Source organism: Sinohyriopsis cumingii, chromosome 11 (assembly GCF_028554795.1).
Source record: "Sinohyriopsis cumingii isolate HCF-2022 chromosome 11, ASM2855479v2, whole genome shotgun sequence".
Classification (NCBI taxonomy): domain Eukaryota; kingdom Metazoa; phylum Mollusca; class Bivalvia; order Unionida; family Unionidae; genus Sinohyriopsis; species Sinohyriopsis cumingii.
Genome location: NC_142971.1, coordinates 92,086,451 through 92,107,565, shown reverse-complemented (window position 1 = coordinate 92,107,565; position 21,115 = coordinate 92,086,451). Strand labels below are relative to the sequence as shown.

The 21,115-nt window shown below is 36.4% G+C and overlaps 1 protein-coding gene across 1 annotated transcript in view; it reads right to left on the bottom strand.

Moving 5' to 3' along the window:
- LOC149789000 (protection of telomeres protein 1-like) overlaps positions 1 to 21,115 on the bottom strand; it is a 58,365-nt gene that overhangs the window by 6,365 nt on the left and 30,885 nt on the right. Inside the window, exons 9-12 of the mRNA XM_089975157.1 lie at positions 18,672 to 19,338; positions 11,607 to 11,769; positions 4,658 to 4,729; positions 2,634 to 2,722 (exon numbers count right to left, since the gene is read on the bottom strand). Coding sequence (XP_089831283.1) covers positions 2,634 to 2,722; positions 4,658 to 4,729; positions 11,607 to 11,769; positions 18,672 to 19,338 — 991 coding nt within the window. The remainder of the gene's footprint in view (positions 1 to 2,633; positions 2,723 to 4,657; positions 4,730 to 11,606; positions 11,770 to 18,671; positions 19,339 to 21,115) is intronic.

Below are 21,115 nucleotides of genomic sequence, written 5' to 3'. Positions count from 1 at the left end.
TGAATTTGGTTTGACCATGTGTACATATGTCTGACTGCGTACAGACAGTATTTTAGTTATCTTCTCCATTTTAGCTGTACTGGAGTAGGATTTGGCAGCTGTATTAAGTGGATCTGTGGTTTCCCAAAAATGTCTGGCTTCAAAAAAACTGATGCCTTTCTGCTGTTTCATGTATTAGATAAACCTTCTCTAGCTTCCCCTTAGGGTAGTATTTTGAGTATGAGAAATGTTCTGCCTGGCAATACACACAAATGATTTTCTCTGGCATCTCAGGCAAAGGATTGGGGGGATGAAGAGGTTGAAAGAAATGTGCCAGCTTTGAATGATTCTGGCAAAATGGTACTGTGGAATGTCAGCATGTATGTGTTGGTGGGAATCAACTTGTCATCATGTTGATTCATTTTACTTGTAAGACATTTTGAGAGCTGAGATTTTGGAGCAACTCATGCTCACTGTAGCGATCCAAATGTCTTGACTGAACAGCTCTTCAAGAGTTGAGAGATTTATGTGGAAACACTGTAGCCATCCAAATCTCTTGACTGAACAACTCTTCAAGAGTTGAGAGATTTACATGGAAACACTATAGCCATCCAAATCTCTTGACCTGACAACACTTCAAGAGTTGAGAGATTTATGTGGAAATACTGTAGCCATCCAAATCTCTTGACTGAACAACTCTTCAAGAGTTGAGAGATTTATGTGGAAATACTGTAATAGGTATCTCCACAACCTGCTTGGAGTGAAGTGAATTATGTGAATGAACTTTGCAGTTACATTCTATTAGTAGTTGGTCCAAACTATAAAAAAAAATTCCACTTGGCTCTCCATCCAAGCCAAGCAACACTTGGCTATCACAAAAGGTGACAGCTTGGTTAGGTTTTAATTCTTTTCATTGATTCTCATCATTGGATTCAATAGTGAGAAAGTGTGGTCAATGTCCCTTTTGAGACCAGGTCTTACAGCACTAGTACCGGTTGGTTTTCCCATAGTGGCATGCTAAAAACTTCATCTCCAACTAGCTCAGTGAACAGCAAGAGGACCAATATTTATGCTAATTAACTGCATTTTTCAACTCTAGCAAAGTTAAATCCTTACCTAGTTGATCCTTGTCACTGCCCTAAGTTGTTATGTCCTTTGTAAAGTCTGGGCCCTATTTACTACCCAACTAGTCGAGTCTTAAGTAGTGTGTTGTATTGAATCAACAACCTTTGCAAGGTTTGGTGAACAAAACTTTATTCATTAATCACAAAGATCACTTTGAAAGAGTATGCAAAAGAGTTAAACTGAAGATCTCTAACATAAATTTTGACTGGGTCCTTCTTACCACCCATCTAGCTAACGTGGAGGTCAAAGCTATGTGCTTTATTGGATCAGCAACCTTTGGTCTACTCAACTACCAGGATTGTTTCCTCCAATGACGTGGGACAAACCCCAAGGCAAACAGGTTAGCTCAACTGAGTCACCTCTTAGGACATAGAGAAAGGTCACATCAAGCCTATTCTACAACTCCTAACCCAAAAGGAGATTGTAAGACTAGTAACCTTGACTTTAAAGTTACTGGCCCCAAAATCAACTGGTTTCTTTGGCAAGGATAGGGAACATGTGTACAAAACTGCATTGAAATCTCTGCACCAGAACGCTTAAGTCATCTTCTGGAAATTAAATAAACAGGCAAAATCTATTTTTAAGCAATTGTAACTTTCATCTCAAAGCTACTGGTCTAAAATCAAAAGTTTTTTTTTTTTTTTATGACAAGTGAAACATCCATACCCCCAAGCTGTGTAGAAATTTATTCTCTTGAACTTAAGTTACCATCTTAAAATGTAGTACAAAAGCTAACTCTATTTTTAACAACAGTGACATAAGACCTGGAGCTAATAACCCCACTATGGATTTTGTTCTCTCTGGGGCTGAGGGAAGCACAGGTACCAAGCTGCAGTGAAATCTGTTAACTACAACTTAAGTTATCAACTAGAAACTAAAACAGATGTCCACCCACCCGGCTACATGGACAGACAAAGGATATCTTTAATACCCAACAATATCCATTGAAGGGCATCAAAAGTGACCGACAATATACAGTTTAAGAATGTTGTCAAACATATCAAGGTTTTTATTTATTTTACCGAATATTGCCATTGGTTGGCATGTATCAAAACAATTAAAATCAAGAAGCGCATAAAAATCTGAACATGGTAAGATTATATATCAGATATTTCCACCATAATAGCAGAAAACCAAAAGTATTCTGATGGGAATAAGTTAGTTATTTTTTTAATATCATTTAACGAGAAGTAAACTGTTGTCTGGGCTGCTATTTTCAATACTTAGAAATACAAATTTACTCAGCATAATCTAAAGAACAGTTATCTGCAACCTGTCCTTGGCTAAATGATGAGAGTTATATTAGTCTATATTTTCCATTACAAAACAAAGAACATTTCACTTGGAAAAGAATATTCTAATGATGTAAAGATATCATAGGACTTTTCAAAACTCATCTTAGTTGAACTGAATATCATTCATTGTAGGGGAAAAAGAAGAGTACATGTGTGTTTATAAGATGCACTTTCAATTTCTTTAACAGTAAAATTCTGTGAAGGTAGGTAATCTATCCCCACCTACATACTTACTATCAGAATTCTGAAAATTGTTTACAACACATTCAGGACAGTTGTAATGCTGGATGCCACCAAATGTACTGCTAACAGGAAGGTCCAGCCTGCAAAACAGAGGTACACTGTAGTAACTAGTTCTCATGGGCATGTTGTGCAAACATTAAATATCAGTTAAGGCTGTAGTGCTTGCTGTAGGCTGTAGTGTTTGCTGTCAATAATGAATAGCACAAGAGATGAAAAAGCTGTCATGGGTTAATTTGAAACACTATCCACATTTAAACAGATGTGTCCATAAAACTTGTCATTACTGCACAGACAAGCACAGTAAATCAAATTACAATTCTATACAAAAGTTAATACTTCATACAATGTACAGGCAAGCACGGTAAATCAAATTACAATTAATTACAAACTCAGTTCTTCACACATTATACAGACAAACATAGTAAATCAAATTACATTTCAATACAAACTTAATACTTCACACAGACAAATGAGAGGAATATGACAATCATATTTGATGAGATTTGGCCAATCAGATCCCAAAGAAGCTTACATTTAAGTTTAAGAAGAAAAAACAAGACAAAGGTTGGACGATTATGAAGTTTCTAAGAATACTCACTTCTTTAAATAGAGTCATGTGTACAGCATAAGATAAATACTACAAGTTGAGGAAAGACCATAACTCTGTCCTATTTTGCTTTAAATGCTTTTCATCAAATTTGTTTTGAGGGAACATTTGTTAATATCCACATACATCATCTGACTGGCAGCTGGCAAAAGGTAGTGTTGACAGAACACTGACTGACAGCTGGCAAAAACTAATGTTGACAGAACACTGACTGACAGCTGGCAGAACTAGTGTTGACAAAACACTGGTTGACAGCTGGCAAAAAGCAGTGTTAACAGAATACTGACTGACAGCTGGCAAAAACTAATGTTGACAGAACACTGACTGACAGCTCGCAAAAACTAGTATTGACAGAACACTGACTGACAGCTGGCAAAAACTAGTGTTGACAGAACACTGACTGACAGCTGGCAAAAACCAGTGTTGACAGAACATGGGATGAATGTTTTGACTTACGCCATCAAATATCTAGCATAGTCAATGAAATTAGAAAAATATGCCACAAATGTATGCTCTTATTGTAGTTCTCAGGATGACTGTAAAAATCAAGTTTCACTACTGTAAATGTCATAGTATTGAAAAACCTAACCTAGTATACAAGGCTGACACCTACTGATATTAAAGTCAGATAACTATAACTATTAGCATAGGGTACATCACAAAGGCCTTACACTGCTTTGTTCAGCATGGGCCTTAAGACAATATCACACTTTTCTGATCTACAACTGTAGTTATCCTAAAACTTCCTATCTTTAAATTCAAGTAACTCAGTGATATGCAAGAAATATTTAGTATGTCACTCATCTCCCATTAAGATACTGTGGCAACATTTATGACTAGTCAAGGAAGAATCCAAAAAAGTACTATATTAATGAATTAAGCACAAAAAAAAAGATGAATGCTTCTGGATAAAACTAATTTCACCATAAAATGAAAGCATATATATATATATATATATATATATATATATATATATATATATATATATATATATATATAATGGTTGGACAGATACTCATCCACACTAAAAAAAGTTGATTTTACTAGTTGTGCCCCTGCCCCCAAAAAGAACAGCATCTTGTTTCTTGGCTGACAAAAATGCGGGTGAGAGATGGGGTAGGGAATCCAGTCTAATTGAGAATAGAGAAACCATACCCAGTAAAAACCGAGCCAGCTGAGTTCCAAGGACAATTTCTCTAACCAATCATCCTTTACATATATATATATATATATATATATATATATATATATATATATATATATATATATATATATATATATGTATGTATGTATGTATGTATGTATACACACACACACATACACACACACACACAGCTTGGACCTGTGACATACACATTTGTTCATGTTAGATCCTGCAGTCTGACAAATGGGTGAAAATGATCCATACCCTCTCCCTGTTTCCATGCTTCTTTCATCTGCTGATTCAGAATCTGGTAATTTGTGACAAGACAGAGGACACCTGTTGACAAGAAATTACTGTATTTAGTCCTTAGAAGGTAGAGAACACTGGCTGTAGGCGAGAAATTCCTATAAATTTGTGTGAACATTTGACATATTTACCTGTGTAAACAAATATGATTATGGGGAAAGAGACAGAGGGAGAGAGAGAGATTGATTACAAAAATGACAAATGAATAAAATAATGATCATATCAGATAAAGGCAGAGGTGTACCTTAAGCATGTGAATTTCTGACGTAGTCCCCCAATTAATGTCCTCTGTATCAAGAAAAAATTAAAAGATATGCCTACTAAACAGTGAAGGTTTGTAGTAGTCTGCCAAGTTGTAATGTAAAGGCATTGTCAGCTGACAGTGTAATATACTTTCAAGGTTAAACTATGGTGGCAAAGATTTTTTTATTTCAAGTTGGAATTATTTGGAATAGAAACAAAATTTAAGAAAATATAAAATTTGTCATTTAATCAATATGCATGTTCTCCTAATTTAAAAAGATAATAATTCAGAAAAATGGGATTACCATAAATGCTGGCAGATAATGAAGGATTATGTTAAATGTGAGCAAGAAAATTCCATACTGGAGTTCATTTCAAGTTAACCAGATATTCAAACATGCCGTTAATTTTCATGAGTTACCTGAACACTTAATAGAATATTTTTTACAATAATGTACAAGGAAAAGATGATATTACAATAAAAAAACACACACAAAGTTAAGGTGGTAAAATATTTCATGCAAATAAAAATAATTTGTGTTGTACACTTATTATATTTAGTACTATTGACTAATTTCCTTTGGCCCTTTAAAATGTTATGTGTATCCTAGATTTACAAGATACTGGACGTAGTTTCTATTGCTCTTGAGATCCTAGGTATAACTTTGTATTGGACTAGAATATATAAACCAAAAATATACCAAACAATCTATAGCAGGGAATGAGTGGGGAAATAAACTTTGGAAGATTCCATAATTATATAAGGCATTTTGTATGTTTAATATATACATGGAATAGGTCACATAAGGCACCCCCCCCCCAATACATCTTTCTGGTTGGCTGACCTCCCTGTTTTTCATTCCCAACATTAGTACTTTTTCCCCCCAGGGTATATTAAAAACAAATTTTATAACAAATTCCTGAAACTGACTTGCGCTTCTAACTGACCCAGTTGTGCCCAGTACTAGTTGCAATTAATAATATATATATATATATATATATATATATATATATATATATATATATATATATATATATATATATATACATTAATCATTATAATATATAATATTTTAAATTTAAAAAAACGTATCCACCTACCCTAATTTTAAAACCAGTGCAATAAGGAAATGCACATATTTTTGTTTTGGCAATTATTGCAGTAAAATCAGATGATCCATATAACAACATATTACTAGTATATAGAGATGTCAGACATTGTTCTATATATTACTTGCAAATAAATATGTAATATTGTTCATTTTATATACTTTCCACAAGCACACAATGGACTACCTCTCCATTGGTTATAATATAATAAAAATAATAATAATAATAATAATAATAATAATAATAATAATAATAATCATGTGGACTTAGTACAGCAGGAAATGCTTTACAATATTAGATAACACATAAACACACATACAATGACAAAATTACAGAAACAAACACCATAAAATTACAAAACAAAAAACTTGCTGACAATAATTAAGGAAGGAAACATTATTAAGCTTTTAAGTCTTTTGTTGAAGTCCAAATATGTGAATTTTAAGAGCACGCTTGAATTAGATCAGTGTCCTTGTGTCTGAGATCTAGGGGCACTTCATTTTACACAACTAGTCCCAGGTATGTAAAAGAACATTGTATGACTTTGTTTCAACGGCGGGAACAGTATGAAATGTCAGAAGAGGAGCACAAGTTTCTAGATTGGGTGTATACATGACTGAGCTCAGGTAGATATCTTGGACTCGAGCCAGTCAACAAAATGCTGCATAGTGAACAGATTTTGTATTTGATTCCAGATTGAATGTAGCCAGTGAAGTTACAAAGCAGAGGGAGGTGATTTTACTTCCTTGTACTCTAAGGATTGTCAGAGGAGCAGTGTTTTAAACTTTTTGAAGTTTCTGTATTACATACTGAGACAAACCAGACAAGTGAATTATAACAGAACAAAACTGCGAATGGAGCCGATGCATCTCTGCTCCAGATATGCTCATTACATGTTGATGAATGAGAACACACTGTCATTACAACGCACAATAAAAAAAATAACATCTGAAATAGAACCATATGCTATGCTATTGGATTTAAAGTAGTAGAATTTACAAAAAATACTGAAAGTCTATTAGACAGTTAGTTGGAAAAACAATCAATAAGACAGCTGTAATTTGTTTTTACCCTTTTGCCAAACACGATCATGCTTAAGAGCATCACGGAAGACCATACACGTGTCATCATTGTTATCAAGTGCCGTACATATACTACCATGGTACGTATCAATCATCCACAATTCCTGTATAGATTTTTACTAATAATTCTTTCCATGCATTTTCCAACCAACAATAGGCTAAAATTTGGAAGACCAATAGCAATTCCCTTTGATCATGCTGGCATTAGTATTATGGTCTTTCCCATGAGATTAGAAACTACTTTATATAATCATGTATAAGTTGAGTCCTCTTAAACACAACATAGACCCTGATCTGCCATAATGTGCCAGCAGATAGATATATGTTGTTTGCTCAACTGATTACTTCTAGTAAAGTGCATAGGTCTAGGTCATCAGTTGGATTAGACTTATGAGTATATATAGTAATAATGAGACAATTCACCATATGATGACTTTTGATTCATCCACACCAACTGTTTTGTATGTGGACAAAGTTTTGATTACATGCAAAACATTTCATTCATGCTACATATAACAAACTATTTGCATTAGCATTCCTGAGTGGCAGTATTGTGGTGGAAAACTCTTTTGACAAAATGATGTACATGTTTCAAAGTCTTTTGAGTCTACAAAATTATAATCTAATTTATAAGTTACTAATAAACCTGTCACTTTGCCATTTGATCTGGCAGGCAAAATAATGGTATACTGTAATGGATTTTTGTCCCCAATAACTTAGACAGTTCCTGCAGACTTTACAAAAACAAATTCTAGGACATTTCCAATACTTTTCACAATCTCAAGGACCACAATATCTTGCACTGTCAACCCTGTTTATCAATCATAATTATGTTGTGTTTGAAACAAGTTTTCTTAATCAGTGCTCAGCACTCTATGAAATTAGTTGTTTTGATTTTTTGAATTGCATTGTTCGAAATTCTGTGACCTTTCCAAAACTTTGCAAGGTTTTGAGAATATCGTGACTTTTCAAGGCCCTTGAAAGTTATTTTTTAGTTCAAAAACTTCTTCAGGATTCCAGGACCTGCAAGAACCCTCTCTGGATTATTATTACTACAGAATTAAATGCTATTTGTTTTTCACCCAGGATTAGTACACTTCTTTATTGTACAAACCATCCACTGAGCTTGACCAAGGGACTTTCTTTAGAACAAAGTTATTCTGCAAAACCCATTTTTCTTCAAGTCACCATGCACCTAATCTTGAACCTTTAAACCCCTAAAATTATGTCTCTTCCATATCTCAACTGCAAGCCATCCACAAACATTAAGGACTATACATGGCAGCCAATATATTACCTGAAGGAAAAATCTGGGGGAAAACCACAACAAGCAACAACCCATGTTGTCTGAGCCTGAGAATCAACCCATGTGGGCAGAGGTGAGATATCATTGATCTGTAAAGGACAGTATCTTAGACCAATCAGCAATCTGGGGCCCTGTTCCACATGTGTACTACAGAAGTAATGACCTTGTGTTTTATTCTTTCAATCAGTGACCCTGACCTTTGGTCTTCTGACCCAGAATAGATTGTCTACATCACTTACCCCAATGCAAAATATCGCAAAAGATTTTAAAAGGTTGATGGTGGAGAACTTAAGTTATTGTGCAGCAACCATTTTTCTTATTTATGTCAGTCAGTAACCTTGACCTTTTATCTTTAACTTTGGAATCAGCTGGCTTCTTCTTTGCCCCAAGTGCTAACTATATACAATGTGTTGGCAACTGTAGATTGTGAAGAACTGTATTGTGCAGAAACCAATTTTCTTCTTTCAGTCACAATGACCTTGATATCTGGGCCCTGAAATCAATAGGATGCTTTCTAATCCCAAAATGCAAACCATCCATCAAGTTTTGTAAACGTAAATGGTGGTGAAATAGAGTTCTTCACTTTATGAGGAAACCATCCACAACGTTTGGAAAGTGAAGATAGTGGACAACTGTTATGGTGCAGAAACTGATTTGGTAAGAGACCAATCAACAGATATCATAAAACAATATGCTCTGCCTTATACTGTGCATATAAAAGGCACATATGTTGATTACCACATATAAAAGGCACAGTTGTCAATTACCACATATAAAAGACACAGTTGTTGATTACCACATATAAAAGACACAGTTGTTGATTACCACATATAAAAGACACAGCTGTTGATTACCACATATAAAAGACACAGTTGTTGATTACCACATATAAAAGACACAGTTGTTGATTACCACATATAAAAGACACAGTTGTTGATTACCACATATAAAAGACACAGTTGTTGATTACCACATATAAAAGACACAGTTGTTGATTACCACATATAAAAGACACGGTTGTTGATTACCACATATAAAAGATACAGTTGTTGATTACCACATATAAAAGGCACAGTTGTTGATTACTGCAGACTGCAGTGCTATCTGCATGCTAATTTGGGTATTTATGCAAAGCAGTACTGGCAATTTTATTTCTGTATATTCCTGATCAATAACTCTGTTGAGATTTCTCTAAAAGTTCTAGTGCATGTCAGCCTTAGTATGGGAAATAACTCCTGTAAATAAAATTCTTTTATATGAAAAGAGAAAGCACTAAAATTAATAATGGACATAAAATCTTTTAAAAACAGTGATTTCTTAAATTCAGTGATAAAAATCAACTATCATTTCTAATATGGAGATGATTATTAAAAACTTGAGTGTTGTTGTTATTGTTGTTGGGCTTAACGCCATTTTTTAGCACATGATAGGCTATACATGGCGGCCAGTATTAATGGTGGAGGAAGAATCCGGGAAAACCCTGGAAAGGACCACTGACCCACGAGAAGCTAAAAAACCTGAGTGTACTTTTACACTAAAATTACAAGTGTGTGTCTGTGTGTGTGATTCACTCTTCTTGTATGCCTGTTGCTAACTTTCTCTCATAAATTGGTAATTAGTAAATAATTATTTTTAGAAAGCATGTTTACTACAAGATATTGGTAAAGTTTGGAGAGTCTCCAGAGGACTCAAAGTTTAAGAGCTATGAGTTCTGGACTGCTCATCCAGATATTATGTTGATTCATGGGGCTTCTTTTTTTCTTCTAAATGATGCTTTTAAAACATACCATTGACTATATCATGCAGAAATAATAGGAGCAAAGTGCCTTTCCCAAGGACACACCAGGGAAGCCAACCTGTGCTGGCCTGGGCCGGTAATGAACCTGCAACCCTTGGATTATTGGTCTAATGCTCTATAACTGAGCCAGGACAGCTCCTGGAACCCTGTTTGTTGGCAAATACGCATTCTTAATATATTCATGCCACTATGCTTCCTGTGTAATTTGACCCAATTGTGCTGAGTAGTTTCTGATGAGTCTTTTAAAGTTGTCCTATTTGCAGTAACAGTAGCCATATTTGATAGCAGAAAAGAATCACTTGTATAAATTTGAAAGCCCTTCATGCCAGAATGTTTCTGTCAAATTTTGTACAAAAAATTTAAGTAATGCCAGCATACTCCATTGGTGTACTGAAATAATTTCTACAAAATTGAATGGCCTGTATGCCAGGATTCTCTCTGACAAAGTTTGGTTAAAATTTGTCTAGTGACGTTTCAGAACATGGAAAATAGCGATTGCTGACTGACGATGGATGCATGGTGGATAATACACAGCAACTACAAGAACATACCATAAGCTAGACATTGGGTGGAGTACTATTTTGAAGTACTAAAGTATAAATACATACACTTTTGTCTTGTTAAGTAAAAATTGTTGGGGCTGTTTCAGCAAAACATACTTGGAATACAGGGAAAACACTTAGGCCAGACCAAAAGTATATTTGTTTCTGATCAGCCTCTTGTCCCTGTTTCTCACTGCTGATCCCTTCCCCACCATGGTAAAAAAATCACATTAAAAATATATATAGTTTTTTAAAAAATAATTTATAATTTTTTTTAAACCAGTGGAACTGGAAACATTTTTTTGGTCTAACAGTCTGGAGTAGTTATCCATAGATGCAATTTAGAATTTTTAAAATAATTTTCATAAGAAAAGGCTCAGAACTTTCATTTCCTAAACTTCTTTTGTGCTCCAAAATGTACTCTGGAGAACATGGTAATTTTCCATTTCAAGCATGAGCACAAGTGTGAATAAGAAGTACTTTAACTCCTTTAAAAACAAGAATATGATTAGTTGGATTTTCAGGACTTCAGAGTACAAAGTAAATAAGCACAGTGTATGTCATAGGCTGACTTGACCTAATGGCCTGGTGAGTTATAAAAAGAACTCAGAGTAAAATTTACCAAGCAAAAATTGAAAATTTTAACATCTCTGCAAACTTTTGCAAAGACACCCTTCATACCAACTCTTTTAAAATGACAATCTTTAAGAGTATGCTCATGCCAGAGTGTTAAAAATATTTCTCATGATAAATTGGTATACTGGGAGTGCCAACATTTGTTGATGGTCAGATAAATTTAATACAGAGTGTAAAAAAACATACTCACAGAAAATGACAGTCTGGACAATACAGCTGTAGAAAATCTCTGACACTTTTGGGTTTGGGGTGATAATCTACAACACACGCCAGCACTCGGAACTTGTATGGAACATTGTGCTGTAAAATTCTCTCTATTTTTGTTCTCTTGGTGTTTGGATGATTCAAAATAACTGAAAATATGATTAAAGATATAAGAATGTTTCTTGATTATGTATCAAATCCTCGTTTGTGATATCTTGATTTATTTTCTTACAGCTGTGAACCAGACTTTATGTTTTAAATATCATTTGCTCCTTTAAGAAAAACAGGGATAAGAAAATAATCAGCAAAAATGAAAGTTTTTACCAAATCTAATGAATGCAGAGGATTGTGATCATGATGATGGTGGTGGTGATGATGATGATGATGACAATGGTGATGATGATGATGCTGATGACATGATAATACAAATTCAAGATGAACATTATATGGACTCTATCACACTTACAATTATGCCCTGCTTATATGACTTAAGTATTATTAACTAAGTCTGAATATACACCAAGAAAACAGACTATATTGGCCTACCTTTTGGTGCATCACTCTAATCTATGCCAAAATGCATACTTGGTGCATGACTCCCATTTATGCCAAAATGTACCAACATTGGGATAAGAATAAAAAAGGTATACAATGCATATAATTTTAAACTAAGCTGCTTTTTCCCCAAGATGAATCAACAATGCAATGTTTTAAATAAGTGAATGAAAATAAGATGAATAGTCTTACGTCATTTTGAATAAGTTCCAAAATGTAGGTCACTCAATAATGTACCCACACTCAAAGTTTGGTCCAACCAGGTGTGAGCAGAAAGCATGTGATATTCATCATGGATAGTGGCTTTGCCTTTATTTACAGCCCCTTTGATCCTCAAACTGCACTATTAAAATGTTTATGTAATGCCCTTTCAAAACTGCACCATTATTACATTTGTCAATTTTTATCAATTTTGTGTCTCCTGTTTAGCTCTGGATGCTTATATTACAATGACTGATATTTTTAATTGGTAAACATTGCATATGGAGCCAATTATTAGACTGATCCTTAAACTTCCAGAAAGTATAGCTTGTTTCTTTACACAACAGTAGCTGGGTATCAGTTCATTAAAAGCTCAACTGAAAGTAACTTGCAATACATCACTAAATACATGTGACCAAGATTGTTTGCAATATTTGTTTTGAACAATGAATGATCATCATATTTGGCATGCTTTTGCAGTGGATTTTGATCTTAAAACATAGCCACAGAACTACAGGAGATCAGTGCAAAAAGAACAGCCTCAGCTCTTAAATCCACACAAACATGGAATGTGAAAATGCAAAAGTGCAAATTGGTAAAATGCGAAAAAGAGAATGCAAAACAGTTGATAAAGTGTGGTAAACAATGGGCAAAATGACGTAAATATACAACAATCCAGATTTGTGAAAATCTGACAGTGGGGTAACTAGGGTTGTACATGTCTTTCATGTTCTAACGAGTACCCGGTTACTTGTTAAATGGCGCAATGGGTACCCGGGTGAAGTTTTTCCATGGTTTTTGACAGCCCTAGCCATGTCATTGCTATTCTGTCTAACGATTTCAAAAGCATGTGTGCATACTAGTATTGCAGGTGCAAGCAAATGAGTGAGCTTGGTGTATTCTGCGACACAAGTTGTTGAATACATTGCTTAACAAAAAAACAAAAAAAATGCAAGAATAATGAAGAACTATGATCTTGACATTTATGTAATTTATGACACTTGCTTTGAACGGCATATGATGTGAAAAGTTAACCATGTCAAATGAAACTTTCTATCCCTCATCAGTCTGTTGACTTGAAATGTTAATTCTTAGGTTGTAGACCTACTCACACTTATGTACAAAACAAACAAGTATTAGTATTCCTAAAAGCCTCAAGGCTCCAATATTTAATTTATTGTTTGTTTGGTCAAGTCAGAAATGTTTTACAAAATATTAAGTTGCTGGGGCATTAGTAGGTCAGGTAATGTTTAAAGCTGGAATTATCTTGTTATTGTTGACTCATTGTAGGATTTTGTTTAGTAAGACTACCTATTGCAGTATAGAGGAAGAAACAGTGATCTACTTTTCATGATTTAGTGAGCACATGTACATTTTTTCAGACTGAGTTGCAAGTCCAAGCTGGCCAGGTAAGTACAGCCATGTTATATCCTATACATTTCTATTCAGCGTACATGTATACAGTACATGTATACATACATAGTTTGTCCATCAAGTTGATGAGGACCACTTTAGTCATCCAGTGTTTTAGTGGGAACAACTGGTCTGTGGGTGCATAGGTGGCAGATGAGGCCAAATGTTCTGTGACATTGTGGACATGGGATGGTAGCAACGCTGATTGTGGGATTACTGGCTCTGGATTTCTTGGCCTGTCTCTGTTGTTCTACTGTGGCTGTCCTGTTGGCCTTGCAAGCTGCACTACCATTAGTGATGGAAGAGCACCACATGACCCTTTCCTTGGCATTCTTCTCCACTTTTCATATCTAATGCCAAAGTTCTTCAATGATGTCTTCAGGGTGTCCTTGTATTGTTTTCTCTGGCCTTTGTTGTATTTACCTTGTATGAGCTCACCATAACATAGTTTTTTGGAAGCCGGTGGTCTGACATGCAAGCTAATGGCCTAATCATCAGAGAAATTGTCAATGCTGCATTGCATGTCAGCTTCAAAGCCAGCATTGAGGGTTGCAGTCATCAGCAAATAGAAAGTCTATGATGATGTCTTTTGTGACCTTAGCTTTTGACTGGAGCCTCCTGAGGTTGAACAGTTTGCCATCAATTCAGTATATGATTCTGATTCCCACATCAAAATCTCTGAAGGCATCAGTGAGCATGGCTGAGAACTTGAGACTTAAAAGTGTTTGTGCCAGTACACAGCCCTGCTTCACTCCATTTGAGACAGGAAAGGGATCTGATGTCTCACCATTGTTCCAGACTCTAGCTTCCATACTGTTGTGGAATTGCTGCATCATGGTGATAAATTTCCTTGGGCATCCACACTTGGCCATGATCCGTCACAGGCCTTCTCTGCTTCCAGTGTTGAAGGCCTTAGTCAGGTGGACATAGGTAGAGAAAAGGTCAGTATTCTGGTCTTGGCTTTTCTCTTGCAACTGCCTAGCAGCAAACACCATGGCAATGATTCCACGCTCCTTTTGGAATCTACAATGGCTTTCTGGTAGGAGTCCATGGTCAACGTGTGATGTGAGACAGCTGAGGAGAATCCTGGCAAGTATCTTGCCTGCAAAGGAGAGCAAAGAGATAACTCAGTAGTTGTCACAAGCCTGAAGATTTCATTCGCTCTTATACAGATGTATAATAATAGCATCCTGGAATTCCTGTGGGATTGTCTCTTTCTGCCACATGCGATGAAATAACTGATAGACATTTTCAGTCAGAGCTTCACTGCCTTCCTTGAATATCTCTGCTGGGACTGAGTCTGAGCCAGGAGCTTTGCCACTAGAGACCAGACATATTGCTTTCTTGGTCTCTAACATGGTTGGTGGGTCATCCAGTGATTCAATGACTGATACTTGGGACAGCTAATCAATGGCTTCATCACTGACTGATGTTAGGCGGTTCAGGACACAGTTGAAGTGCCCAGCCCATCTTTCGAGGATCTTCTCTTTGTCTGTGATCAGCATGTTCCCATCCATACTGACAAGGGATGATCCTGATAATGATGGATCACAGACTTCATTCAGTGCATCATAAAACATCTTCATATCATGCTTGATAGCATGGCTCTGGATCTCATCAGGTTTGTTACTCAGCCAGGAATCCTGCATCTGCCACAGTTTCTGTTGAACAGTCCCACAGATTTGCTTTGTAGAGGTGATGTTTTTCATCCAACAGCTGCCTATGTTTTCAAAGTTATCATCAAACCAGTCCTTGTACTTTCTCGGAGAAGGCCCTAAGATCTATGTGGCAGTGTTGTAGACCAGCTCTCTAAGGGTCACCCAGGCTACCTCCACATTCTAAGTGTCCAGAGGGGTGGACTGAAGACAGTTTTCTAGAGTGCTCACAAAGGTCATTTTGGAGTTTGAGTTCTTCAGCTTGGCAATTTCAACTGTTTTGGAATCTTCTTGCCTTGTAAGCATCTTTTAGTTTGGATATGGATGTTTAACTTGGAGACAACAAGGTGGCGGTCAGTCCAACATTCTGCACCATACATGGACTTTGGTTACTCATATATCCTGCCTGTCCCTTTTCCTGACTATCATATAGTCAATGAGATGCCAGTGCTTAGATCGGGGATGCATCCATGTCATCCTGTTGCATGTAGAGAGGCAGAATACGGTGTTGGTGATGAGCAGTTCATGCTCTGCACAGGTCTGAAGCAACAGAAGACCACTGATGCTGCAGCAGCCAATGCCATACTCTCCAATGACCCCTTCCCAGGAGATGTTGTCAGAGCCAATACTTGCATTGAGGTCACCAAGGACGACGAGCTTGTCAGATTTGGGAACAGAGGTTATGACAGACAGGAGTTCTTCATAAAATTTGTCTTTTGTTTCATCTGGATTGGCTATGGCTGGAGAGTAGGCTCTGATAATCATGACATGCTTTCTTCCATTTGACAGAGGAAGTTTCATGGTCATAAGCCTGTCATTCACACTCTTTGAAAGTCCAGCTAGCTTGTTAATAAATACTGTCTTCACTGCAAAGCCTACTCCAGCCTCACGGTGCTCCTCACTTCCTCTTCCACTCCAAAAGAAGGTGTAACCAGTGCCCCTTTCACAAAGTTCACCCACTCCTGAAAGGCAGGTTTCACTCAAGGCTGCAATATTGAAGTTATATCTGGCTAGCTCTCCTTTGAGGTCTGGCAGCATCACTTCTGTCCAAAAGTGTGTGCATGTTCCATGTGCCGAGGGTGAGAGGAACGATTTTCATCTCTTTATTTGTAGTGTTTCCACCTCTGATGTAGGGTCCTCTCCAGCTGCAGTTAGCTGGTTAGGGAAGGATGAAGCAGGCAATTTTTAAGGCACCTTTTCTATCCCCTTCTGCATGCCATGTAGGTGAGCAATGTGAATCCTAAAAAGGGCTGATCAGTCACTCAGGGGCTGCTGACATCCAATGCTGCTCTGTGTCAGTGAAGAACAACTATATGGCCTGAGCTGCCTATGAGCAGATTTGCGAATATGGCTGCTAGTGTACCCATACCTCATTGTTCATCTGTTACCACAGGACTTTGGGAAGAAGGATGACCATGTGTCTTGTGCATTGACTTGGTTAAAAGTGAGGAACAGTTGCATGTCATTGACCTTACTCTCTCATCCAAGACCATCTGGATCCAGTGGCAAGACAAAGTCAAGATTGCTGGTGAGGAAATTGGATGCAGTGGATGACCAGGACTACCTACATGCCTTGTCCTACTCTATGCACTTCACAGCACGTTGCTGGGAATCACCATACTGCCCTTTGGTCCCCACACGCTCTCAGCTCTCACCTGTGCCTCCAAGAAGCTGTAACATGTTCAGAAGCCTTACCGCAGTAAACTGCTTTTACTGGCAGGCTAAACCAGTGAGGGTAGCCAATGGGTCTTAAACCCTCGGTGAGTCAGGGCTTGCATACCCAAGCAGGTTAAGACTGGATTCGGTAGACTGCACGGAAGAAACTGATAGCTAGTTCAATGGGCAGAAAGGCAATTCCCAGCATACATCTATACATTTCTATTCATCATATATGTACACATTTCTAATTAGCATACATGTATACATTTCTACTGAGCATACATGTATATCATATTTGAAGTCAATCTTACATGCTTAATGTCTGATGACTAAAGCCATTACAGAAATTTCCTAAATGCAGACACTGTAAATTTAAATCCACTAAAAATCATGTTATATGAGATTTTTAATTATTTTTTTTAATATGCAGATTAACATAAACAATGGTTTCATAAAAAGCATGCCAGAATAGAAACCCTATGGTGTGTACAGAAGTAGATATATAGCAATATAATTCAACTTGGATATATACCTTCTTAGTCAACTGAAACTACTGTAACAAAATGACTTCATAACCCACATTCCATAATTATAACAATTCATACCTTAACATGGAACAATAAATGTGGCTTTAATAGCACTTGGATATATTTCATGTATAAATGAACATTATCTATTTCAAAAGTTTTTAATCAGTCATAACCATTTACAGGATTTCAATCAAGAATAGTGGATCTTGTAGAGTTGATTTACCACTAATAAAAATGCAGCTAGAACTCTTTTCACACTATATTACTCTCTAGACTTTGCCTTGTAGCATACCTCAAATCAAGACTCACACTACATCACATTCAGACTTTGCCTTGTAGCATACCTCACATCAAGTCTCACACTACATCACTTCAGACTTTGCCTTGTAGCATACCTCATATCAAGTCTCACAACATCACTATTCAGACTTTGCCTTGTAGAAGTTCTTCATATCAAGGCTCAAACTAAATCAGTCTTAGAACCTGCCTTGTAGCACACCTCATATCAAGTCTCACACAACATAATCTTGCAAACTTTGCCTTGTAGCATACCTCATATCAAGTCTCAGACTACATCACTCTTAAAATCTGCCTTGTAGCATACCTTTTATCAAGTCTCACACAACATAACCCTGCAGACTTTGCCTCATAGCATACCTCTTATCAAGTCTCACACTGCATCACTCTTCAAACTTTGCCTTGTAGCATACCTTATATAAAGTTTCACACATCATCACCTTTCAGACTACCTTGGAGAGTACATGAGATCTGAGTCAAAATTTATTCTGCATGTTTAATTTTAAATATTGGCACCATCTTACAAGACCTGTTTTTGTCTTAATGTTTTGAAAGGTTTACTTTTCATAAATTTTACTTCAAAGCAAGTCACTAAACAACAGCATATGGAAATTTCTTAATACATGGTGGTTTTGTTGTATTACAGCACATGACTGTGTAGGTGTGGAGTTATGATCACAGTTGCCATCTCTCTGTATATGTACATAAATGCAAATTTCAAAACATAACTGTGTGTTTTACCAGTGGCTGTTTGACGCATGCACCTTGTGTCATCCAATGACTGAACACTTCCCTCTGTCTTACTCCCCTCTACACTTGTCTGTCTAACTGGTTGCAATTCATCACTATTTCTTCTACTTTCTCTGGAGTCGGAGAACAGTTCTTCTGAGATGTTTGATTGCTGTCTTTTTGAAACATGCTCTTCATTTGAGTCACACCTGTCACTATTATTTGAGTGGCCATCATTTCTTGCATCTATATTTTTGGAGTCATTTACGTATTTCACATTACAAACTTTTGAATCATTTGATCTTAACTGTTTTACTGTTACACCAGATGTAGAGGGCTGGTTGATATCAATAGCACTACTCACATGTACTTGACCTCCATGTGGCTGAGCATGGCCAGCATCTGCAGTCCTATTGTCTCTGCTGACCAAGTTTGGTGAACCAGCAGAGCTCAGTTTTCTAAGAGAGTCTGAAGACACCTCTGGTGAAATATCTGCTAAATGCCTCCTTAACTTGTGACCGTCTTCGCTCTGTTCATCTAGAATGGCAATTCTCCTTCCAAAGGAACCTCCACGATGAAGAATCAGCTCTACTACTGGAAGTGCAGATAGCTCACTACGGATCTCCAGGTTTCTGTATTCAGCTGCATGAAGATTATACAGCTTCACATACTGGCCAGGCTATAAAAACAAAATATGGTATATACAACTAAAAATTTAGTGCACATATGTTCAGTTGGAAATAGTGTTTAAAGCTGATGCTTTAAAGACATCAAAACAACATCTAACAAGAACAGAGATCACAGAATACAAATGTTACACACTCTTCATACATCTGAAGGTGTTAAATCTATTATTTATGTTAATATCTATGCTCATTGTAACCTTACTAAAGCAACAAAAATTGGAGTGGAGGGGATGAGAAAGCTTTGATTTATCTTCTTAATCCGAGTCAAACTGACAGAAAAGAAAAGTTCTAATGCCCAATTATTAACAGGTTCTTCTTGTTATAATAATAGACTTACTTCAACTGAATACACATTAACAGTTCTTATTTTTGGCATAAGCATGATATGTGAGTGGGTACTGTTGTCATGCACATTGCAAAACCATTCAAAAACGTCATTTAAATCTTGGTACATACATAATTCTCTTTCCATTTCCCACTGCTGCTGAATAACCTCCTTATCAGTTATAATGTTGTTTATTCGAGTCTTTTTAACATAAAATTGTTTTAAAACTGTTCAACATGTCCCCTCTTCCCACCTCTACTGATGTTGTTAAGTAGAAAAACCTACTTTCTTCTAAAATAATATGTCTTTGTTTATGTGATGACATGTTAATATTTGGTAATGATTTATTCGAATGTTGCTAACTGTATGTGATTTAATTATGCAGATGAAGCCTTTGTGGAGTGGATGAAATGCCTTCTTCATAAAGGAAATAATAATGTGTTGTCATGTGATTTTTCAGTCTTTGTCTGGTATCCTGTTTTGTTCAAGGTCAAGGTTAATTTGTCTGTGAGTGTGCGTGTTAATGCACAAAATCTATTTTTAGCCAATGCTGACCCTGTTATGATCTTGACAATTATGCCTGGTTGTCATTGTCAAAGAGAAGAACTTGACAGATGTGTGAAACCTAAGACTCTATTATTACACTGTCAAGCTCATTTCCAGTAAAAGTCGGCTTTTATAAACAATGATATAATATTAATCTTACTGTTACATGTACTTTAGTCAACACTTCCGTCAGTAATGAAAACTTGATATTGGGAGACTTGTACGGACAATAGAGATAATCTGATTACTTACCTTACATCAAAATATGAATTTTTGGTTCTGGATACATTTGAGAGAAAAAAGCGGCCACTCGTGACGGGAACATTTTACATTTTTGTACTTATATGTTGTGTTAGTGGGGTGGCCATTCTTGAGGGGTACTTTTGAATACAAAATCATTGGTGCCAAAGGATTCTGGCTGTAAGAAGCAGGTTGATGCTGGGGGGGGTGTTCAAGAGGGGGACTACTGTATTTAAATATGTGCAATATGGCTATCAATCAATGCATCCTTGTAGACAGCACTGAATACCTTACAATTAATATGTGCACACTGCATTTCAGTTTCCATTAAAATATTATACATATTGCATAAGAGCTGTGTAAAGGAGGTCTAGTCACAAATACTTGAAAAACAACCATCATTAGTTTTGATATTCCCTGCTGAATACAAGATGGTTCATTGACTTCACCAATTTTTAACATAATGGTAACACACACACACACACACTGAAAACTCATTAAAATTTCTAAGTAGTGATAATCTGTACAAGCTGGGTTATTTGCTTTAAAATGCTTATTATACATTTCTGAAGGGGCCACGAGTGGCCGAATGGTCTAAAGCGCTCACCATTCCGGATCACTGCCATCTCACCTCTGTCTGCATGTGTTCGAGTCCAAGA